This window comes from Labrus bergylta, chromosome 3, assembly GCF_963930695.1.
Source record: "Labrus bergylta chromosome 3, fLabBer1.1, whole genome shotgun sequence".
Taxonomy (NCBI): Eukaryota; Metazoa; Chordata; class Actinopteri; order Labriformes; family Labridae; genus Labrus; species Labrus bergylta.
Genome location: NC_089197.1, coordinates 11,624,511 through 11,647,421, shown reverse-complemented (window position 1 = coordinate 11,647,421; position 22,911 = coordinate 11,624,511). Strand labels below are relative to the sequence as shown.

The following is a 22,911-nucleotide window of genomic DNA, read 5'->3' as shown; positions in this document are numbered from 1 at the left end:
ATAGCTATCTCTGCCTGCAGGCCAAAGAGGCCTAAGTCTTCATGCCAACGTGTGGCATCGACTAAGTGTAGGATCCAAAATGAAAATAAGTTCAAATGAGGATATACAATGTAGTTCAAGGTCATATATAGGTCAAGGCTGCAGTAATTAAAAAGTGCTTTCACAGCTTTAATTGCTTTATTTAAAGAGTTTTCCCTGCAGGTTAGAGTCGTAGAAATGTTCCAGTTTTTCCTCTTGCCTGATTCAAGTCAGCTGCTGAATGTTAATTATGTAACCATTTTTAATTAATTAAACCAATATGATAAACCTTCACTGCAAAACATAACAAATACATCTTTCTCACTCGTTCATTTAAACACATTCATGGCGGCCAATAAAACCCCCGTGTGATTTGCTGGTCACTGAGCAGGGCGGTTACGGGCCTCTGCCTGATCGCACCTCTGTGGCCGTTCACTTTCATCACCTGATCGATTGCGGTGACCTTCAAGCCCCCCTTTTCTTCTTTTACCCCTGACTGGATTCACAAATCCAGAGGGTCTTTATATGAGAAATGCAAAAGTGGCAATTCTAGATTTTGAAAATAACCCCCCCCCCCCCCCCTCCTAGTTCCCTCCTGGATGCCTCTACTGTATATTGTAGATAAAACATGATAAAGTGCTCTCTAGTGGTACGATGTGCAACATATTGTGATTAAGTGGCATCTAGGGCGTCCTTCCAGAGGAGAAAATGGGACTCAGTGCTGTATAGACGTCCCTACATGCTAGTAAAGGGTTTAGAACTTCTCTCCTATTAATGCATCAGGACTTTCTTCGCACTGGTGCCCTTTTTCGATATCATTTTTTCAGTCCCCCGCTTGTTACAACCCTCATAAACTACTGATTCTCTTTGTATTCTCAATGCTGTAATAATGGCTGAGTTGAGAAACTGAGCAGCAGAATTACGAGAGGACACTTAAACCAACATTTTACTACCAAGAAGTATACTAATCCGTTATTCAATGGGCAATGATTTTGATATATTTAACAGATTTCTCTCCATTCACCTCATATTAAATATTGCAAAGCTGTCACAGTAGCAGAGTTATAATCAAGAACCAAACAAGAAAGACTACACTGGATCTATTCTCTTAAATTTAATTAAAATGTTGGCCCTGGTTAGCTCTTCTGCTGTCAGTAAATGTAAGGAATACATTCAGAGATGAATGGAAAAGTTGACTGTAAGAATGATCTTTTTGAACTATAAGTGTGTCACCACCAGGCAGCAGGAGAATGTGATGCTGATGAGCCTGACCGACATGCAAAGTTCTCAAGCGCGGCAGTGTCTCGGATTGGCTGGAGGCAGAACACCACCTTTGTGCCACTTCCTGATGGCCCGGGGTGGATCACCTGAAGGGAAAACCCTCAGCTTTTACAGGTGTAGTTCTGCAAGGGGAGGAGGAGAGGCTCATTCATGGCAGCCATGCAGGAGAGGCAAGACACACCTCTGGTGAGTATTTACAATGTAGCATTTGTTTTATTATTTTTAATATATATATATATATATATATATATATATATATATGGAGGTGTCTTGAGTTTTGCCTGGGGGAAAAGATGCAAGAATATGTTTTGAACAGGTTGTCCCATTTCCCAATGTGTCTTTTTAGTTATACACAGGTTCACATCTGAATTGTAGGTCAAGCATCTTTAGGCAATATCAGAAAATCATCTTGTATCTGCAAATAGCTTCATATGTGGAGGATGTTTTTTTACATAGTTGAAGAGTTTACCTTGAAGATCAAGCAGAAGATCAGTGTTTTTGTTCTATTTCTCAGCCATCAAACCATAATGAGATGTACTTGTTAGTCTTTCTTAACAAGTGATACAATTTAATACACACATTTTTAACATTTCTCCCCTAATCCAGTGAAACAATCCTTCTATTTTACAAACGTGTAGCAGGGATAACCAGCTTTGAATCGGGATATCTTGCATCTCTTCGTAAAGTGAATGATTGTTTCTCCATGATAAAACAGACCAAAAAGTCTCAAGAGGCAACAGTGTGGAATTTTTCAACCTCAGATCGTTTCTTATTAAAATCTTATACATGAAGCCTCAAGTAGAACTATTGCATTACTGCATTCAGTAGCACTGTCTTCAAACAAAGTCGGTACAACACAGGTATGGATTTTTAATTATTATGTCGCTTTGTTTCCAATAATCAATGGTTAACACTTAAATGGAGGTAACAGCAAGTGATATCAATCAATCAATTTGTATTTGTATAGCGTCAACTCATAACAATATATACAAGTTTCTTGAGCCCGGTTTTACACAAACTCATTCCCTAGCTGTGTTTTTTGTCTGCCTGTGTACATCACTAGATTGAGAAAGCCAAAATTGTCATGTCCTTTGCTTGAGAAAAAAGAACTTTATTATGCCAGACGCCAAGCTGGATGGAAAGTGTGCGTGCTGTAAGGGTATTCTTTGTGTCTGTGAAACACACACACACCCGCATACACACTCAGTTGGGCATCCTTTCCTCTACCTTTGCATGCAAAGTGTCTTGTTTGCATGCTCAATAGTCCCTTCCCTCCCAGACCCAGACCTGCAGTCAAATAAAGGCCTCCACAACAAGCTGCTCTCTTACATTAAAACAGATGGCTTAACACAAATCGACTCCCAGTCTGTGCGTTAATTATTGCACCAGAGTTCTATTAATACACTTCCCTTAGTGAAAGGTACCCAGGGAGACTGCTGCGTTTTTTTTTTTTTTATATATGTCAAATGAAATATGCACTTGTGCTGCATTTCTGTTATAATCATCTTTCATAGGCAGCTCAAGTGCCCACGCAAATCAGGCTGCCTGATAAGAGTCTGTGTTTACTCAGGCAAATGGATAATCTTATCAATTATGAATAAGCTCTCTTTCTGAACTCAGTGTCATTTATTTTATTCAGAGATAAACAGACTGTGGCTGTTTTCACTGGGAAACAATAATTATATACATAACAGCTCACGAGGCTGCTTACAGTAATGGAATCTCTATACATTACTGTCATTTGACATTAAAGGCGTTTCATGTTCAAAAGGGTTCCAGTGGGAGCCCGCAGTACTGTGGCCTAGTTTGGTTGGTTTTCTTGAACATGATTGACAGCGTTTTGTGTATTTTCTCCTTTAAATACCATTCAGGAAGCGCTTTGCATATGAAGCGAGGATGAAAATTCTGCCGACTTTGTATTGACCACAAATACTTCTAAGAACCTCTCCCTCAGTGAAAAAGAGTGGCGGGCGAGGCATAATAGATTTAGAGGAAAATGGACTTAATATCGGTGTGTTCATTTGTTTACAGGCTACACTGCAGCCACAGACTCGATGTCTGCGATGTGGGGACATGCTGGAGTGGTCAGATGAGCACAGGTGGGTGTGTGTGTGTGGTTATGTAGGGGTGTGTGTATTTAGAGGTCGAAGACAATACAAACAGACAAGCCTATTCCCTTCACGTTGAGTTATTTAGGCAGCACAGTCATCATGACATCTGGCAGAAGCTCTCATCCCAAACAAATTGCAATGCCATTCAGTATTCGAGATGGAGAAGTCTCCATCGGCTCAACTGGAAATAGACAATCAAAAGCAGCCAGATCAGCCCAGAGATGAGAGGGAGGTGTCACAGGATGTTTTCTCATTCAAATATTCAAGACAGTTGATCAGGATTTCCTATAGAACAAATTGTCTGATGTTAAATGTTCAGAACAAAAACAAATAGTTGCATTCTAAATGAAGCTAAATATGAACATGAATGATGCCACATGGGTTAATTTATACAATATGTAGAATTTTAAACTAAAATATCTCAATTAATAAAAAATATATTTTGTTGTTGTTGAGTACTTGCATTACCTCAAATATTTCCAAAGCAAGAGTTATCAAAGCCAGAGAAATCTGTAGTTTTATAGTTGCAATGGGACGTGTCTTGTCGACGGGGCCACCATGACAGACACAACATGTGTATCGTTGCCGTGGAAACACCCGATGTTACATCAAAGACTGCTACTGAAAGCAGTTTAGAGATCCATGATGTGAAAAAGTTAGACAGGCCATGTTGTTTGATGAGTATCGTAGAAAATGTATGGAACAGAATATATAGGATATGGCACAGAAATAAAAAAGATCTTAGGATAATTAGAACAACAATCATGATGAAAAATATAAATTGTGAGAATAAATGGTTTAAAAAAAGTTTTGAAAGAAATGCGAATGTTTGGGAAGTAATTTAGACCAAAATAGGATTTGCATGTCCATGAGGAATCTTTGCGTGTCTTTATTTTCAGGAGTTTTGATCCAACGTGTTGATCCAAAAAGTTTTTTGATAATACTTTGAGAAGCTTTTGAACCCCACATAAAACCACCCAAAAACACATCCACAGTAAACTGTTTGGCAGTAAAATATAGGAGATTATTGCAGTAGGTTAAATAAAGCACTGAGTTGATGCTTACAGGAGAGATTATACCTCTATATTTAGATCAAACCCCTCTATTTGCTCTAGAAAGTTGAACAGTTTTAAGAGTTTTAAGAGAATCACACAGTGTTGCACCTTTCTGCAATTGGGGGCGAATAGAATTGCAGGATATTTATGAGTAATTTTTTTTGTCACTGGGCAAAAAAACATTACCTGCATCCTGGGTGATCAAATGGTACGTGTATGGATCTGTCACTTATCTTTAACATTTTCAGAGGATACAGAGAGGTCCAATTGTCAAAGATGCCTTGGGTGATGTTCTCCACATAAGATCTCAAAAAGGCTCCATTCCGAAACCAGATTTATATATATATCACAAAGATCACAGATCTGGCAGGGGGTATTATTGGATTTTCAGGCACCTACATACAGTGAGAGATGCAAAGAAGTGAGATTATATCCTTTCACTGATCGGCTTCAAGGAGGGAAATTTGGATTTTAGATTTCTCAGGGTCCAATCTTGTCTGTTTACAGATATATCTTTATCCTTCAAAGATTCAGTGTGTAATCGTTTGGACATTGCCTGTATCTTGGATGACTACAGATACATTTGGACATATCAACACATTGCATGGTACCATATTTTATTCATTAAGTCTAGTGTTAGTGTAAGTAGAAAGGACTGTTTGATACATTACTCATCTCAATTCAATGCATGTTTTTCTCAGTGTCCTGCTGGGCTGCTCCTGCTGCTCCACAGTGGATGAAACACTAGAGAACGTCGCCAGAGGCCTGGCCGGCAGGATAAAGAGAGAGAAGAGCCACTGGGCAGCTGGAAGAGTGGGTGACATTGACTTCACTGGCTCTCCTAAGACCAGAGGAAAGGTGAAACATGAAAACTCATAATGCTGAAGGCTGTGGAAAGATCTTTTTTTTTTTTCACACTGACATCAATGTGTCTTTTTTTTTAATCCAGTTTTTGAGGGTCCGCAGCAACACAGACCCAGTGCTGATCTATCAGATGCTAACAGAGGAGTGGGGCCTTGCTCCTCCTCACCTGGTGGTGGCGCTGGTGGGAGGAGACGAGCTGGCTCAGATGAAGCCCTGGCTCAGGGACACTCTGAGGAAGGGGCTTGTGAAGGCTGCCCAGAGTACAGGTTGGGAAATAAACAGTGATATGGTGTTTTCACACATGTCCTGAGGTATTTGGGGAAAGAGAGAGTTTGGAATGAAATGCAGGAAAGGAGCCACAAGTCAGACTTAAACCCGGACTGCCCGCTTTGAGCCTCTGTACAAAACTAACTGCAAGGCCACCTTTTACCATGCCTTTCCTGGAATTTTCCTACCAGCCGACTGAGCTGATGTGTGAACACAGCTTGTAGAATTCAGGAAAGTTCATTGCGAGTAAGCAGGCAGCAGTGATATTGTTTTAATCACGCAGGCGACTGGTGTGATCGTCATGCATGCAGCTACTAAATACTCTTGCTACTTGCAAGTATGATCTTTGCAACTCATTCATTGATACTCTCAATATGTCCATTAACACATGAACACGTCATGAAGGCAAAAACTGTCATCATAGCGTCAGACTGTCAGACTCTGTCAGTTCCATATCCACCATTTCATCTCCTTTTTTGTAATGCTGCGTCCTGCCACCTGAGACCCCCCCCCCCCTCCCCTTCATTTTTCCTCGACATTTTCAGGAGTGTATAAGTGAAAAGAGCTACAGAGAATGGGTTTAGAATTTACCGATATTGGCTGGTAACAGAAGCATATGAGGAAAGCTCTTTTTATAGATGAAAGGAATCCAAATAAGAGTCGTGAATTATTCATTTTTTTTCTATATGTGTTTTAATTGAATGATAAGTCAAATATTTTCATGAATTTAAATGCACAAAAGGATGACTACCACAGAATGCTTTATATAAGGCCATAACCTACTTATGATAATCAATAGGCAAGCTGTTTATGTTGAATCCTCTTAGTTCCAATCACAAAGTGCACATAAAACCGTCTAGCACATTTACACACTTGAAACTGCCTCTCTGTTCTCCTAGGGGCATGGATTTTGACTAATGGTTTCCGCTTTGGCATCACCAAGCATTTGGGCCAGGCAGTGAGAGATCACTCCTTGGCCAGCACCTCGTCTAAAGTTCGCGTCGTGGCCATTGGCATCGCACCCTGGAACATGATCCACAACCGAGAGGCGCTTCTCTCTGCCAAGGTTTCTGTCCATGAACACGCAATATAGAGCTAATAGAACAGCAGCAAAGCATCCATGAGCACATCACAATAATGTTTTCCTGCTGTGCTTTGTCTTTCTGCATCCCTGTAGGTGGATGAGCCTGCAGTATACAAGCCCCAGGATTTGCCTCATGGGTCGGTGTATTCCCTGGATAACAACCACTCTCACTTTGTGCTGGTGGAGGAGGACCCCAACCGACCAGGAGCCACCAGTGAGATGAGGGTGAAGCTGCTCAAACACATCTCTCTTCAGCGCACAGGTTATGGAGGTAAAGCTGCTCGATGCAAAAATGGAGCAAGACTTAATGTACTGTTAGTTATTTAAAATGTACATAAATATAAAAAATTGAAATGTTCATGTTCATGGTGTTTAATCATGCATCAGGATGCATTAAGAGTTATGTTTATCGTGGGATTGTTTGTGGTCCAAATGGCTTGCTGTCAATTCGTATTTAAACATCACACACGTGCAATTGTCAAAAATGAGTATTGCTCAGGACTCTATGAAACTGGCAAAGTATCGGGATCCATTCAGAAACACAATGCATCAGCATGCTATAGTGTTCACAGACTCGACACACGGAGGATATGCAACATTAAAATTTGATCCCCATTCTCGCATTTGCAAAGGGTTATTAAGCATTTATTTATAATATGATGGTTCCCAACCACAGGCTGTATCATTAAAGTGGATCTAGCCCTCAAAGCATCACTCATCGGACAGTGAAGCCCCCTTTAAAGCTTTGAATATGATAATTCCACTTTTGCAATGTTTGAGTTTTGGAGCTATGAGTGACGCAATTTGGAAGTCATAGTGGAAAGCCATTTGCTTATTCTGATACAGTGTAAACAGCATGTATACCACTAGTGGCCACTTTTACAGCAAAGGCCATTTCTAAATTAGACCATTATTTACAGAATGGACATCATGCTGCATTGTGGAGGACTTTAAACTATAGCGATCCAGACTAAAAACTCTTTAAAAAAAGATGCTTCCTGAAGAAATAAATCAAATGAGAATTTGGTCGACTTTCTTTGTGAATTATACAATCAGGTTATTTTTGGAATCGGTTGAGTCGCCCCTTGCTGGTCATGAAAAACAATGCATATTTAAAGCACCTGAGCATTGGCTTCACTTTAGTTACACTTCAGGAACACTATGTACCCTTCTCGTAAACAGTTAATGTTTGTAACCAAGGTGGTGGAACCTTCTAAGAGATAACAAGACAAATATGTAAAGTGTTGTGATAATCAATAGGAGGAAAAGATGCTTTGTAAATTCTTATTATTTTTTTAACTCTTATTATTTCCTGTGCTTGACCTGTTGCTTCTCCAAAACAAGTAAAACAAATCTTAGAAGGGAACATGACTACAGCTTACCTGCTTACAACTACCTGTGGGGGAAAAAAACTTATATAATATTTAATAAAAGAATATTAATAATATAAAGTGTGATGAGATAATACCAAAGAGTGGCTTTGATTTGAGGCAATCTGAAATGCAAATATTACTATAAATGAACCTGTTGGTGCTTGCAGGCGCAGGCAGTTTTGAGATCCCTGTGCTGTGTCTCTTGGTCCATGGGGAACCCAGGATCCTAAAGGTACGTTTCCTTTCACTCTGCTTTGTTAGTGACTCAAGAACTCTGGAGACATGACCGCAAAGAGACCTTTTCTAAAACCTGGGAAGTGAATGTGCAAAAATCTGACTCTGAGGAGTAGCTTGGGTTTGAGAATTATACTCCGAATCAAATTTGGGTTCTGCTGCCTCCTGAAGTTGTGGGGCCAAAAACAAGCCTGAGAAACAAATCATTTCTGTCCTCACAAAGCTAATCTGTTTGGCTGGAAAGGCTGACAAAGCCACCAATCTATGTGCATAAACAGAGCCGTAACTATGATCACAGAATACAGCTCACACTGATCAATATAAATCTCTGTTTGGGTTTGGCTGCAGAGTTATTCAGTGAAAATGAGGATGTTTGTGAGTTTGCCTGCCAGTCTGAACACCGTGTCCCCTCTCTGCAGAGGATGTATAAAGGCATTGGCAATTCGACACCATGGCTGATCCTGGCAGGCTCAGGAGGCGTGGCTGACATCCTCGTCACGCTGATGAATAGGGGCTGCTGGGATACGGACAGTGTTCATGAGCTGCTGCTGGACACCTTTCCAAATGCCCACCATCGCACAGACATCAGTAACTGGGTCAAGCTGGTGAGAGAGATGTGCACAGCATGGCGTCATGGACATACACACACACATACACACACACACAGATACGCACATCACAAGTCTTGAGCGGTTCCAGGAAAATGGGGCACAGTGGGAAATGTTGTGAGGGGAGCTAATGTGGGATTTTCATCCTTATCTTTAAAATTTGTATTTGACCTAATTAAGAATATGAAGGAGGAGGGGAAGTTACCAATAATGCATCCTGCTTTCAAGCTGACATTCACAGTTAGGGGATTGCAATTTCAGTAAACAATGCATTAGCGATAGAATAAAAGCAGCTCATTACTGAACGGAAGGGAGGTTTGAGTAATAACTGACTGTCAACCTGCCAATCAGATCCAGAAGATTCTTGATCATGGTCACCTCCTCACAGTCCACGACCCGGAGCAGGAGAGCTCCGAGCTGGATACGGTCATCCTCAAAGCTCTAGTCAAGGGTAAAGTACCTCAAGAGTGTGTTATCAAGAAAACTTGCAATTTTCTCAGGCTGTACAATTACAGGTTTTGAGGCTTGACAGTTGCACAGAGCGATAGAGTCTTGACATTTTAAGCTCTTCATAGATTGTGGACCTTTTGACATTTTGTATGGTGTGTGCTTGTTTGTGCCCTTGTGTGTATAAATCAGCGTGTAAGAGCCAAAGTCAAGAAGCTCAAGACTTCCTGGATGAATTGAAGCTGGCTGTGGCCTGGAACAGGGTGGACATTGCCAAGAGTGACATCTTTAATGGAGACGTGGAGTGGAAGGTGAGACGAATAACAGAGGCTTTGTCTGCTCTTAGCTTGTTCGATTTGCAAGTCTGAACTAATGTCCTGATAACACACTTACTGGATCATTTATGTAAAGGTCTTTTGATAAGAACATGTGTGTGCCGCACCCAATTTAACATTTAAAAATGTTTTATTTTATATTTTTTGGAAGGTAATGTATCACTTGTTTTCTTTTGTCGGCCCTGGGAGGGGTCAGCTTCTTTAAATTCAAGTAGGGGGGGGCTCCAAGGAACCATTGGTTTAGAGGGGAAGTAGCTTAACCTTCAAATGTCCAACTGCTCATGTGAAAAACAGGAGATCCCCCAAGTAAAATTTGTCATAGACCCAGTAAGAGAGACATTTCAGTCCCATGGAATAACTGCCTGACATCTCCAGAGCGTTGCGAAAAAATATATTTTGTGTTTGCATTCTTTAATTTTTGATCTTGTTAGCTTACATTTTTTTTTTCAATAAATATGAGGGACACACTGACATGTTAGACATTAAGTATCAAAAACAGAAGTGGCAAGCCAGAAAAGAACTTAACAGAGAAGAAAAGAACCTGCCAGATTCAAAAACCCTTAACTTTTAAGGACAACAGAGCTTTGCATTATGACCCATTGTCACTAATAAACATGATTATTTCAGGCATGCGACCTTGAGGAGGTGATGATGGATGCGCTGATCAACGACAAACCCGACTTTGTGCGTCTATTTGTGGACAACGGCGTGAACCTGGGCGAGTTCCTCACTTACGGTCGCCTGCAGGAGCTTTACTGGTCGGTGTCAGAGAAGAGCCTCCTTCACAACCTGCTCCTTAAAAAGTACGAGGAGAAGCAGCTTCTTCTGGGTGCTGCCAGGTCGCCTGGTCTACCTGTGCACCACCCGCCTGAGCAAGGTGAGCGGAAACCTCGCTTCACCCTCTTCGAGGTCGCCAAAGTGCTGAAAGACTTTCTCCACGACTCCTGCAAAGGCTTTTACCAGAAGATGCCAACGGTAAGTAATATACTTTGTCTCAAAGTCTTCAGCAGATCATGTTTCACTGAACAAGAAGTCCTTTCGAATAATGAAAATAATTAAAAAGTGTCTTTTCCCAGGAACTCATCTTTTTGGCTTCTGACACTTTAAAATTAAGAAATGTCTGTCTCTGACTCCTTGTCAGAGTTTGCATATTAGTTCTGACCAGAGAGTCATTTTAATTTCTAAATGTCTTTGACAGTGTCGTTTAAAACTCTTAGAGGCCTGACACATGCAATTAAATAGATTGTACCTTTTCAAATGTGGGGCCGTGGGCCTAATGTGGCCCTTTGATGATCTCAATTGGGCCCTTTGATAGTTCAGCAAAGAAAAAAAAACTATTTTAGAGGGCATACTTATTGGCTCAATTTGATGGGCCTCAGTGCAAAAAACTGCAGCTCTGTCCACTTGAGGGTTGCTCCAAGAGACAGAGAATTCACATACACTCACAAATGCCCATTTTACAGGAGAAATTAACATGTTTACAGCCTAGTAAAAGAAAACGATATTGCTCTGATTAGTTTTTTTTATAGCCTATCCGTTTTGATTTTATGAACGAGTTGTGCATGGTCAGGCGCGATGGGCAGGAGACGAGGTGTAGAGGTTTGTCAGGAGGCTTAAAACCGGCCTCAGCTCCATCTCATATTCTGTCGTTAGGTTCTCTGAAAGTAAGGCTGAGTCAGGATTTCCCGCAATGCGGCTGCCGCCAATGAGCCTCCAGAGCCCCCTGCAGAAACAGAAGGGTGACATCACTCAGGCTTCATCCATTAATATTTACAGTCCATGGTTTCTCTGCTGTAGTTTTTAAGTTAGTTTTTCATGAGTTGGTCTGAGAACAAATGACTCCAATGTCAATCTATATTTGTTATATATCTTATTTTATCTGAGGCTAAAATAACAACAGAAAATACATTATGTTGAGGAAGAACTAAAGACCATGTCATGATACCCTTTAGAGAATAAAACCAGCTCGTACCCTGTTTGCACTACTTCTTTAACACATGTGTTGTGCTGTCTCTATGCTCCCAGGAGAAGCCACCAAAAGGTCGGCTGTTCCACACGCAGAAGAACCTGGCAGAGTTAGAGGAGAGCTCCGAACATCCTTGGAGGGATCTGTTCCTCTGGGCTGTCCTGCAGAACCGACAGCAGATGGCCAACTACTTCTGGGCTATGGTCAGTCTTGTCAGCTTCTTTTGTCAGTTCAGCTCCAGCTCCTTCAACCTCAGCTCTGTGTGGTTCAAATCAATAAAAGTCTAAATGTGCCTTGAATTGGAAAAAAAAAAAAAAGTGGAGAAACCAAACAGAAGCAAGCTGAATTTATTCTGTGAGGGGTTTGTATTCTGGACCCATTGTGAGTAAGAGTGGTGTGGGCCAGCGCAGTGCAGGTGCAGGTCACTCCTGCCATATGAAAATGTTGCTGTAGATAAAAAGAAAACAGCAAACGGCATATTTATCAAGCACTGAGGTGAACTAGAAAGCAATCTTATCTCATAGAACATTATTCAAATCAAGGTTATGCCCATTTAAAGGCAGTACACTGAGATGGTACAAGTCTTGAGGAATATAAATGAAAACGCTCTATGAATAGTTTAAATGACACCAATCAATGTAATTACTGTTTTTCAACATCGCTATCATTTCTATATTTCTCTGCCCAAGACTATGAGAGCCAATTATCGTACTCTCACAGCGGTCACCCGGATGTGTTCCACTACCGCGTCTTATCTCAAACATTATCTAAAATTATGCTAATTGCATTCAGTGTTTGTACATCTCCCTCTGCAAATCATTCCACCACTCACACTCTGGCCGCCAGATCTGTGTTCGTAATTTGACTGTTTGAAGCATCATTCACGTTGAAGGCATCATCATAATTATCCTCGCAGGCTCTCTAAAAGCTGAGAGAGCCCGGATTAGATATGTGCATTCATATGAACCAAGGAATAATCATAAACAGTGCAATGTAAAAGTATCATCGATCATCTAAATAAATAAAGAGGCATCAAGTCCAAAACACTGAGTGGAACTTCAAAGAAGAGCCCTGCGATTTTAATATCGTCCTATATATACACACACGTTAGTCCTGAAGAAGAAATGTTGAATGGGATGATTGCTTTTGACTGTCTGACTTTAGATGAAATTACAATACATACGCTACCATACACATAAAACATTCTAAAGCCTTAAGGCTCAAATGTACTTAATCCTACCACGCATACTTGTAAACACAACCGGTTAAGTCGTAAACTTATACATACATGTTGACATACTTGCCTATGTACAGTGCGTGTTACTGGAGGATTCCTCTAGAGGAAGTCCCACATAAATCAGATGGCATAAAACACTGAAGTATAGAAGTCACCAGCTATTTTGGCATGCACGTTTGTTTGGCACTAACACAGCATAGTCCAGGTAGTTTTAATATAATAGATCAGACTTGATCAGCAAAAAAATATATATAAATCTATATTTTAGATTCTGTGTCCATATAAATAGTGTTACCTTAGTTCTATTTATGTTCATTTTATAAGAAAACAATCTATAATTCAAACATTTGTTCAGGAAGATAGTAAAACTGCTGCCCAGCCTTTGTCAAAAGTTAAAGAAAATCTCCTCTCATTACCTTCTAACATCATGGTTAACGTCACATCTCATTTATTTAATCTGTACAACACTGTAAGTTATAAACAGTATGTTGAGGTTTTACTGGGTGTTTTCACTGAGCTGATTCTTTGTTAGGAGGTTACTGTTTCTTCGTGCAGAGTCTTTGGCCACCTGTGTATTTCATTCCCAGTCATGCAAAGCTAAGCTAACCACAAACTGGCTCCAGTATCATATTGCATGCACTGATATGAGAGTGCTAGCTCTCTCATTGCTCTCTCACAGAAAACCAGTGATCACATTTACCTAAATGTCAGGTTCAGACAGTCATTGCTTTTTTTATTGTTATTTAAACCAAAAAGCATAGACGGTGATGCATATTTTTTAGATCAATCTTCACTTTCAATCACATCATGTAACGTAGCGTGAAGCCACTAAGGACTTGATGTTCTCTGTGAATCATCTCAACTCTGTTATGAATAGAGTTAACATTCATAGAGCATTAAAATTAGCTGGAAATCATAGCCTGGAAGAAAGGAAAACTAAAGGCATGTTTCTGAACATTTCAGCAGAAAATTAAGTACGAGTGAATTAGAGTAAATGGACAAAATAATGCAAAAACACTGTTACAGTACAACCTTTGAGAATAGCTTTCTCTATCTCGATATAATGCCAACGCATGCTGTATCCAAAGCAAGGCTGCATGGGTGCTATGTGTCGACATGCATAAAGAGATGCAATCCCAAAATGCAAAATATTGTGCTTGTACTTTCTATCACATGCAAACTAATTGCCAGCCATTTTAGTCGACATGACAGCAGCTACAACATCGAGCACTTGAATTATTCATCACATGTAAATATAATTGTAAATTACATGGAGAAAAATATCAAACTGAGGCCCGTCGAGACACTCGTTGGATTTCCAGGTGATAATAATTGCAGTCTGATACACACAGTACTCCCCATTAAGAAGCAGAAGAATACTCAGATCCCTCTGTCAGACCCACATCTTGGATCCATCTTTCTTTTAATCCTTCAGGGCCCTGAGGCGGTTGCGGCGGCGCTGGCGGGTTGTAAGATTCTGAAAGAGATGGCGCGACTGGAATCAGAGGCTGAGTCTGCACGGAGTATGAAGGAGGCCAAGTATGAGCAGTTTGCCCTTGGTGAGTACACAAACTGTTCAACAACAAAAGCTGACAGCGTAATCAGAAAAATAAAGGTCAAATATTGCGTGAGGTACATTCAGTGCGCTCGACAATGCAACAACACAAATGCTTACAAATGCCAATGGAAGGGAATAAAATATAAATCCGGACGTGCAAGTTTTTCAATGGAGCTGAGTGTCTGACACTGTGTACCTACTGCTCCCATTGTGGCAGATCTCTTCGGAGAGTGTTACTCCAACAGTGAAGACAGGGCTTATGCTTTGTTAGTGAGAAGAACACACTGCTGGAGCAAATCTACTGTGCTAAACTTGGCAACAGAGGCGGATGCCAAATCCTTCTTTGCCCACGATGGAGTTCAGGTAACAAGTAGACACATCCATACGCCATCCACACACATCCATTTTATTTAAATTTGACCTTTTCTATTAGCTTTTGTAAAGTATTTAACTTTTACCCAACAGCATCAGAGTTTTATGCATTTAATTATTCAAGTTAAAACATTTATTTTGCTGCCTTCTGTACAGGAATACTGATTTACCCTGCGGTTATTTCAAACTTTAGCCTTTGCTTTTTTTCAAAGTCACTTTTTATTTTGTCAGCTCACTGGACTCAATTCAGTGCACAATTTTTTGCCTAAACATCCAGCCGAACGTCCTTGTCATTACAAAGTCATGATTGAAAGTTAATTGGTATGCAGTGTCAGCAGGGAAAGTTTGCACGCCAAAAAAAAAAAAAAAAAAAACTCTTGACAGTGAAGTAATATTTTATTTAAAGCGCACAGTTGGAGTAATATATCCTTTTTTTAATGGGACACTGTTCATTGAAATTCAGTGCACATGCAGTGTTTGGAGGGGATGTGGATTTTATTGGCCAGTTTTACTGACAAAAGGCTGGACAAGCGAACGGCTGAGCATCAGGTGTCCCCTTCATGTAAGTGACCTCATAAGAAACTCACTGAGAGAGCTGTGGAGAAGGAAATAACTCATGTCAAATAAAAGTGATTTACAAGAAGGGACAACTTGCATTTTTTTTTCTATGAACCAACTTGACTGACTTTGGTCATGAAGCTCTAATGTATATCATCCCAAAAATAATTGTAAGGCAGAAATATCCTAAGACCTATTGTGCCCTCTTGTGGTGAACTCTGTTATGAAACCAGGTCTGACATAAACTTTACATAACTTTGACTGTGACAGGCTCTGCTCACTAAGATCTGGTGGGGGGCGATGAAGACGGACACGGCCATCTCCAAACTTGTGGTGTCTTTTTTCTTTCCACCACTCATCTGGACCAACCTCATAAAGTTCAGGTGATCAATCTGCTGTTGCCACCAATCATTCAACCTAGCCTTGAAGCAGTACTGTGTGTGTGTGTGTGTGTGTGTGTGTGTGTGTGTGTGTGTGTGTGTCTGTGTGTGTGTGTGTGTGTGTGTGTGTGTGTGTGTGTGTGTGTGTGTGTGTGTGTGTGTGTGTGTGTGTGTGTGTGCGTGCGCATCTTTTTTGTGTGCATTGATCCTCTTGTATATGTCTGTGTGTTTTGTAGCGATGAGGAACTTGACAATCGTAGTGGCCGTGAGCAGTTTGCAGAGCTGGACAGCATGGATACAGAAAAGGCTTTACTGCTTACTGATGACGACGATGCTTTGTGAGTTCAAAACAAAGTTTTATTCTGGGAAATAATAGTCCAGTTCATCCTGAAGTAACCTGAACTGAAGTCACTACTTTAGGCATGGCTTTAGTTATTTTACTGCGAGATGTTTCTCTTCTTCCTCTCATTATTTCCCTCTTTAATTGAGCAGGATGTCATGACTCTACGTTTATCAACAAGGGAAGCTGCATTTGATCCAGCTGTAATTCAGCTAAAGGATAAAAGTCATCTTAACTGCACTGACTTACATTTTAATTTCAACGTTATTATCCCCAGGGGGAATTTGTCTGCAGCAGTGTGAGACGTAGGACAACCAGTATTGGACAAAAATACAATAAAACAAATTAAAAATATATCAGGATAAGGTAAACATGTTAGAATTCACCACACAAGTTCACATAATGGACATCATTAAAATAACATGATGCCATCATTTCCCTACTAAGATGATTAATATTGTCTGAACATTTCATGGTTTTTAAGATAAAACCTGTATCTACCATTTAGCTATAAATATCCTAGTTAATTGTGTTTTGTCTGTAAAAGGAGGTCAGGGAGAACTTAAGGGTCTCTTTATTTTGCAGGGACTCTTCCCCCGGCGGTCCAGCAGCTCAGAGCTGCGCCTCTGTCTGGTGGCGTTTCTTGCTGCGCCGTTGGCGTCGCTTCTGGAGCGCTCCTGTCACCGTCTTCCTGGGTAACGTCATCATGTACTTCGCCTTCCTCTGCCTCTTCACCTACGTGCTCCTGCTGGATTTCCGTCGACCTCCGCCGTATGGACCTGGACCTGCCGAAATAATGCTCTACTTCTGGGTGTTCACCTTGGTGCTTGAGGAACTTCGACAGGTATTCAGTCAGATTATACTGTAATTATGGACACGGGTTAAGTTCTCGGATCATGATGTAGTTATTATAATCTATATGCAGTTTGGCTCTTATTCTAAAGCACTGCCATCACCATGAAATGTGTTTGCGTGACAGCGTCCAGGCCTGACAAGTTAGACATCTCTGAGTAGGAGGGGATGTGAATCGCTTCAATGAGCTCAATCTCCCTGAGGTTTTAAGGATTCATGAGCCTTTCACCTCTCTGCCTGACTCCCTTCTAGTGAGCCCGGTCAGACAAGCATGATCCTTTATTTCACTGATCCCGCTGAGCCTCCCTCCCTTAGGCACAAAAGCCCCAGATGAGACGAGCCTTCACCGCTGTTCCCTCCTCTCGTTTCTTTCAATGTGCATCTCAGAAAGACCCCCGAGCTGAACAGAGCTATGGCGCAGGTTTCCAAAAACAGAACCTCTCTGCTACAGGCAACCCTGGCATGCTACCAAGCCCTGGGGTGCATCCCTCCCCCCTGAGGGGAGGCAGTGCCACGGGGAACCCTGTTAATTCTTGTCACAGAACAAGGTTAGAGACTGTGGGTTAGTGAGCTCTTTAAATCTGATCGATGTGATCGAAGTGTGAGTCTGCTCAATCCCGAAACATTGTGACAGTCAATGTGCTCTCACATGAACTGGTTTTGGCTGGTTGACAATGAGTACACACCTCTAACATCAACAGACCCTGCAGATGCAGGTTGACTATTTTTAACCCTTTACATTGATGCATAGAGTATATTACTGCAGAACATTTGTATGTATCCCTATAAGATATTTGACATTATTAGGTCCTTAACTTTAATATAAACAGAATGCTTCACTATCTATTGTTAAGCCAACATCAGTTCATCTTTTAAAGTCAGATATTTCATATCTGTTAACCTTACGTTTTAGGATTGCCCCGGGCTGCCCATGTCGAGGACTACAGCCTCTGTACATTGGCAGTGCACTCTAACCACTAGGCACCAGCGCCCCCACCTTTTACCTAAATTGTGTTTTTTGTTTCAGCTCTATTGATAAAATAACTACGCCCTAAAATGACCAGACACCATCAGCAGTGCTTCAGATAAAAAAAAGAAAGTCCTATCCTGCTTTGATTGAAATCAAATATTACAGAAAATAAACAAAACAGTCACTTTCAAGGATTTTTTTCAACAAGGGAAAAGATCTTGTTTTTCTTGATAAGATAGAAAACGTGATTGCTGTGCTCTGGTGTGAGATGAACTATGAAACTGGGAGAAAGTCTTGTAAGAACCAATATTATGACAGACAACTAAACAGGTGTATACCTCATCAATTTGAAATATTATATACTACCCAGATTTATCTATTTGCAGTGAAAGTGAAAAGATCTGAAATGAAAAGTTCCAGTAGGTATTTATAGATGCAGCAGTTCTTATAATAACCTTTTTAAGTAGCCTTTGTCACGACCCCACTCGTGTGGGGAAAGGCAGGAAACATAAAAACCAGATGGTGTTGGTAAATTAAAGCTATTTATTACAAAAGAAGTAAAATTGTGACACAACAACAAAAAGGTGCAGCAAACTAAAAGAACCAATGGGTGCGAGTCAAATCAATAACAAAGTAAACCAGAGGGCATCTACAGTTTTAATGACTGACTTTCTAATGGGTGAAATAAGAAAGAAACATAAAACCTACCTAACTACACTTACCAACCAAACCAAACAGCACCGTGCCTCTAAACTAAACAGATTCTAAAGTGAGTGTTTGTTTACTGAACAAAGCTAAAATCTGACTCGGTCCAAACAGAAAACGAGTGCCTCCCATCACAGAAGAGACAAGTTCTTTTAAGAACATCTTACAAACATAGACGAAGACAACGAGAAGCACAGTAGTGAGCTGGAAACGAAAGAAGCTGCGCCCAGACTGCTGGCAGACCAAGCTTCTTAAAGCAGTGTCAGAAGGTGCTGTCCTCTGATTGGTTCATTGTTTCAGTGCTTCTGTGCACCAATCAAGCTTCATAAGCAGCAGCAGCAGCAGCAGCAGCAAAGGTGGACGAAATCAGGCCAGAGGATGCACTCGCCAACACACACACAAACAACCGCACACACAGGCACTCCAAAACAGATCAGAGGTCGCTCACACAAACAGGAGAGGGGGGGTGCCGGTGCGGCTGTAACAACCTTGCAGACTACTTTCAGAGAACTATATGATCCCAAATGGAAGTTGCAGGGTACCCAGGCAAAATAATGTGATTTGGATTTTTCCCCAGTCCACCTTCCTGTCCATTTGGCTGATGCTATGGCTTTTAGGAAGCCTGAACGTTATAGTTGAAGGTAATTGGTTGTAATGTTGACCTTTGTAGCATGACAGTCAAGGCTTAAACTCCAGTCTATCACTTTCTGAAAGCAGAACACTGCCCTCAGGTTGTTCTCAAACCAATTATGCCGTCCGGGGACCGAGCCCTGGTTTTTGATGCATTTAAAGGTTCACTGTTCAACCCACAGGAGACAGCTCAACCTTACACTCCAAGTGTGACAGACATTTTACAGGATTGAGAATTGGGGACAGTGCAGCTGCTTCTGAGGCAGCAAAGGCTGAGTGCCAACTAGCTATTCCCTTCTGGCCCTGCAGGTGTGCCTGAATTGGGCTCCCTGTATAAAATATTACACAGATCTCTCTCTCCCTCTCTCTCTCTCTCTCTCTCTCACACACACACACACACACACACACACACACACACACACACACACACACACTGTGTTCATACATATCATTTCAAAAAGTTTTTTGAAGCCGCATTTATCCATAAAGCACCTTGAACTATTCAGGGTGTGAAAACATTCAGATATGAAAAGGCAGATTTGTTGTGGCACACATTCTAAATTTAGACCGACTTTTTTTGCTTGCAGTGTAAATTATATAACAAGCTCAGGCTTTGAGCCAATTGCAGAGATGTACATTTCCAAGAAAATGTATGAAAGATAAAGCATTTTACTTATAAATGTTTCAAAATAACTTTCAACTAGTGCCTGATACGACTAAGCACGTAGAATCTGTTAAAAAAATAATGTTGGAAATTGTTAATCTTTCAACATCAATAATTGTCACGTCAGATTTTTGAAAACAAAAAAAGAGATGCTTGAGAAATGTCTGAATGCGTCTCAATTAACTAAATCTTCAATATCCTTAAACAATTTAGAAAAAATAAAATCATAGTGCAACGCGTCAATTCTTTTTTTGATCCCCAGAGCTTCTTCACAGATGAGGACATGAGCATCTTAAAGAAGTTCAGGCTCTATGTGGAGGACAACTGGAACAAGTGCGACATGGTGGCCATCTCGCTCTTTGTTGTTGGGGTTTCATGCAGGTAACTTACATTAAATGACGCTCAAACACTGAAAAAAAAACACCAGTGGGGACTTCTCTAGATTTGTTTTCCTGATAATCTAGGTTACAGCATTAGAGAATTGATCAAGGCTATTCAATAATGTTCATACTCTTTGATTTGCAGGATGGTGGATGGCACGTATGAGGCAGGAAGAACAGTCCTCGCAATAGACTTCATGGTGTTTACTCTGCGTCTGATCCACATCTTTGCGATTAATAAGCAGCTAGGCCCAAAGATCATCATTGTGGAAAGAATGGTGACTGACACAAAATATTATCTGTATTACGACAAAATGTAATTGATGTTCAAGATCATACATGCAGACAGTGCAGCCTAAACATTTCTCTGTTTCTATTTCACAGATGAAGGATGTTTTCTTCTTCCTCTTCTTCCTGACTGTTTGGATGATTGCATACGGAGTTGCCACCCAGGCTCTCCTCCACCCCAATGACCCTCGTATTGACTGGGTGTTTCGCAGAGCCTTGTACCGTCCTTACCTGCACATCTTTGGCCAGATCCCCCTGGAGGAAATAGACTGTAAATTACAGCAGATTTCAGAATTCTATATTTATGGCAACTTTTGAAAATGAGTGTTCAAGCATGAAAAAGCACTTTTGTGTTATATTTGGATCATTTGTGCAATCAGGGATGGCTCTCTGTTGACCTGAATGTGATGTCTTCTAAACTAATGTTGTTGTTCTTTTGTTAAACGGAGCACAGCTGCTCGCATGCCTGACATGAACTGCACCAATGACTCTGAAGAGATTATCCTGGGCCTACGGCCGCCATGTCCCAACGTTTACGCCAACTGGCTGGTCATCCTGCTGCTGGTTATCTTCCTTCTTGTCACCAATGTGCTGCTGATGAACTTGCTCATTGCCATGTTCAGGTTAGAGAAATCCAGGAAACATGTGTCTAAATGTTTGTCCATCTGAAAATATGAATTTGGCGTGTGGCTTTTTCAACAAAGAAATACACCAGTTGTTTTTTTCTTCGTGACAGCTACACATTTCAGGTGGTTCAGGGCAACACGGACATCTTCTGGAAGTTCCAGAGATACAACCTGATTGTTGAATACCACAGCCGTCCAGCACTGGCCCCACCCTTCATCATCATCAGCCACCTCTCTCAAGGCCTCCTCAGCCTGATCAAACGGCCCGAGTCCAAGCAGGAGCTTCTTGGTATAAATTTGATGCATATTTTCATTAAAAAGTTATTAAGGCCTTCTACCTGACGTCTAGCAGATATTAAACTAGTTTCTGTAGCGAGTGGGGCTAAATTAAAATTAAATGAAATACGGGGAAAAAAACAGACTGTGTGCTTATCTCTGTCCTTCACCTGCTCTCTCCATGAAATTGCCTGCTGGTTAATTGGTAATTGGACTGCTTCCCTCTGTGTGTGTGTGCGTGTGTGTGCGCGATTCTGTGTGTGCGTGTGTGTGTGTGTTTTAACAGAGAGGGAGCTGCCGGCAGGGCTCGACCAGAGGCTGATCACATGGGAGACGGTTCAGAAAGAGAACTACTTGGCCAAACTCGAGCGGCAGCACTGGGAGAGCAGTGAGGAGAGACTCAAGAGCACCTCCTCCAAGTACATGTTACTCTAAAACTTTATAATAACTGTCATTCTGATGAATAATGACGAGCCACATTTTTTCTTAAAAAAAAAAAAAAAGATCTGACAGAACCACTGGACACAACCTGCCAAGCACTACAGTTTTTCTATGAACCTTTTCTGCCCCCTTGTGGTAAAAACGTGGCATTGCGTCAGTAAGTATGGCTTTAATAGATTCTTTTTTGTTTTATGTGAATAAGGGTTCAGAGCTTGCTGAGGATTGTTGGTGGGTTCAAAGACCAGGAGAAACGAATGGTATCCATGGAGTCTCAGGTAAATCTGGAATAGTGACTCTTTATGGAACCATTTGGGTTGCATTTTTAAAGCCTGTTATACATGAAACAGTCTGACAAACAGTTCGTTGTGGCTTTGTCTGCAGGTCAAATATTGTGGAGAGGTGTTGTCCTGGATGGCAGAGTGTTTCGCTCAAAGCACGCTCAAGTGCGGGAAGGACGCTCCAAAAGCTCCAAGTGAGACAAAATGAATTACAGGAGAGAGTGACTCGTAATTGATGATTCTTTTTGGAGCCGTATTAGTACAGTGTGATTACACTCTTTCTCTGGTGTGTTTACTTTTGATCTGATGTAATATTAATATGGTTTGAAATGTCAGTGTCTCTCACAGGCTACACAGCGAGCGGCGGTAACGATGCTCCACAAAGTCCACAGGAGAAAGACGCCAAACAAGAAGGAGGAAGAGAAGTCCGACCGGGTCACCCAGGATATGGAGCTAACAAAAAATTCCCATACATTGATGAATAAAAAAACATGCTGAGAGAGCTTATGATTATACAATATGAAAATTATTGAGATTATTTGGAGGTTTAATGTTGGTTTAATTTAAGGAGCAAGGACACTGATTTGTTTTGGACTTGAATTTTTAAATTCATTAAATGATTATAAATCTGTGTGCTGATGTCGGTCTTGTTTATTACCTCTGTTCCTTCTTCAGCTAGACAAAACTTTACGAAATAATAACCACAATATTAA

The 22,911-nt window shown here is 41.0% G+C and overlaps 1 protein-coding gene across 1 annotated transcript; it reads left to right on the top strand.

Moving 5' to 3' along the window:
• Positions 1-1,050: 1,050 nt before the first annotated feature.
• On the top strand, positions 1,051-22,829 carry trpm5 (transient receptor potential cation channel, subfamily M, member 5). Its single transcript, XM_020643212.3, has 26 exons — positions 1,051-1,485; positions 3,331-3,398; positions 5,167-5,323; positions 5,415-5,595; positions 6,496-6,662; positions 6,774-6,951; positions 8,221-8,285; positions 8,707-8,892; positions 9,247-9,346; positions 9,535-9,653; positions 10,305-10,652; positions 11,703-11,846; positions 14,316-14,439; positions 14,656-14,801; positions 15,639-15,751; positions 15,985-16,086; positions 16,674-16,932; positions 20,172-20,290; positions 20,435-20,567; positions 20,674-20,848; positions 21,032-21,200; positions 21,314-21,492; positions 21,766-21,898; positions 22,123-22,195; positions 22,302-22,392; positions 22,535-22,829. The coding sequence occupies exons 1-26, from the start codon at positions 1,450-1,452 to the stop codon at positions 22,681-22,683; spliced, it is 3,714 nt and encodes a 1,237-aa protein (XP_020498868.2). The 5' UTR covers positions 1,051-1,449; the 3' UTR covers positions 22,684-22,829.
• The last annotated feature ends 82 nt before the right edge of the window (positions 22,830-22,911 follow it).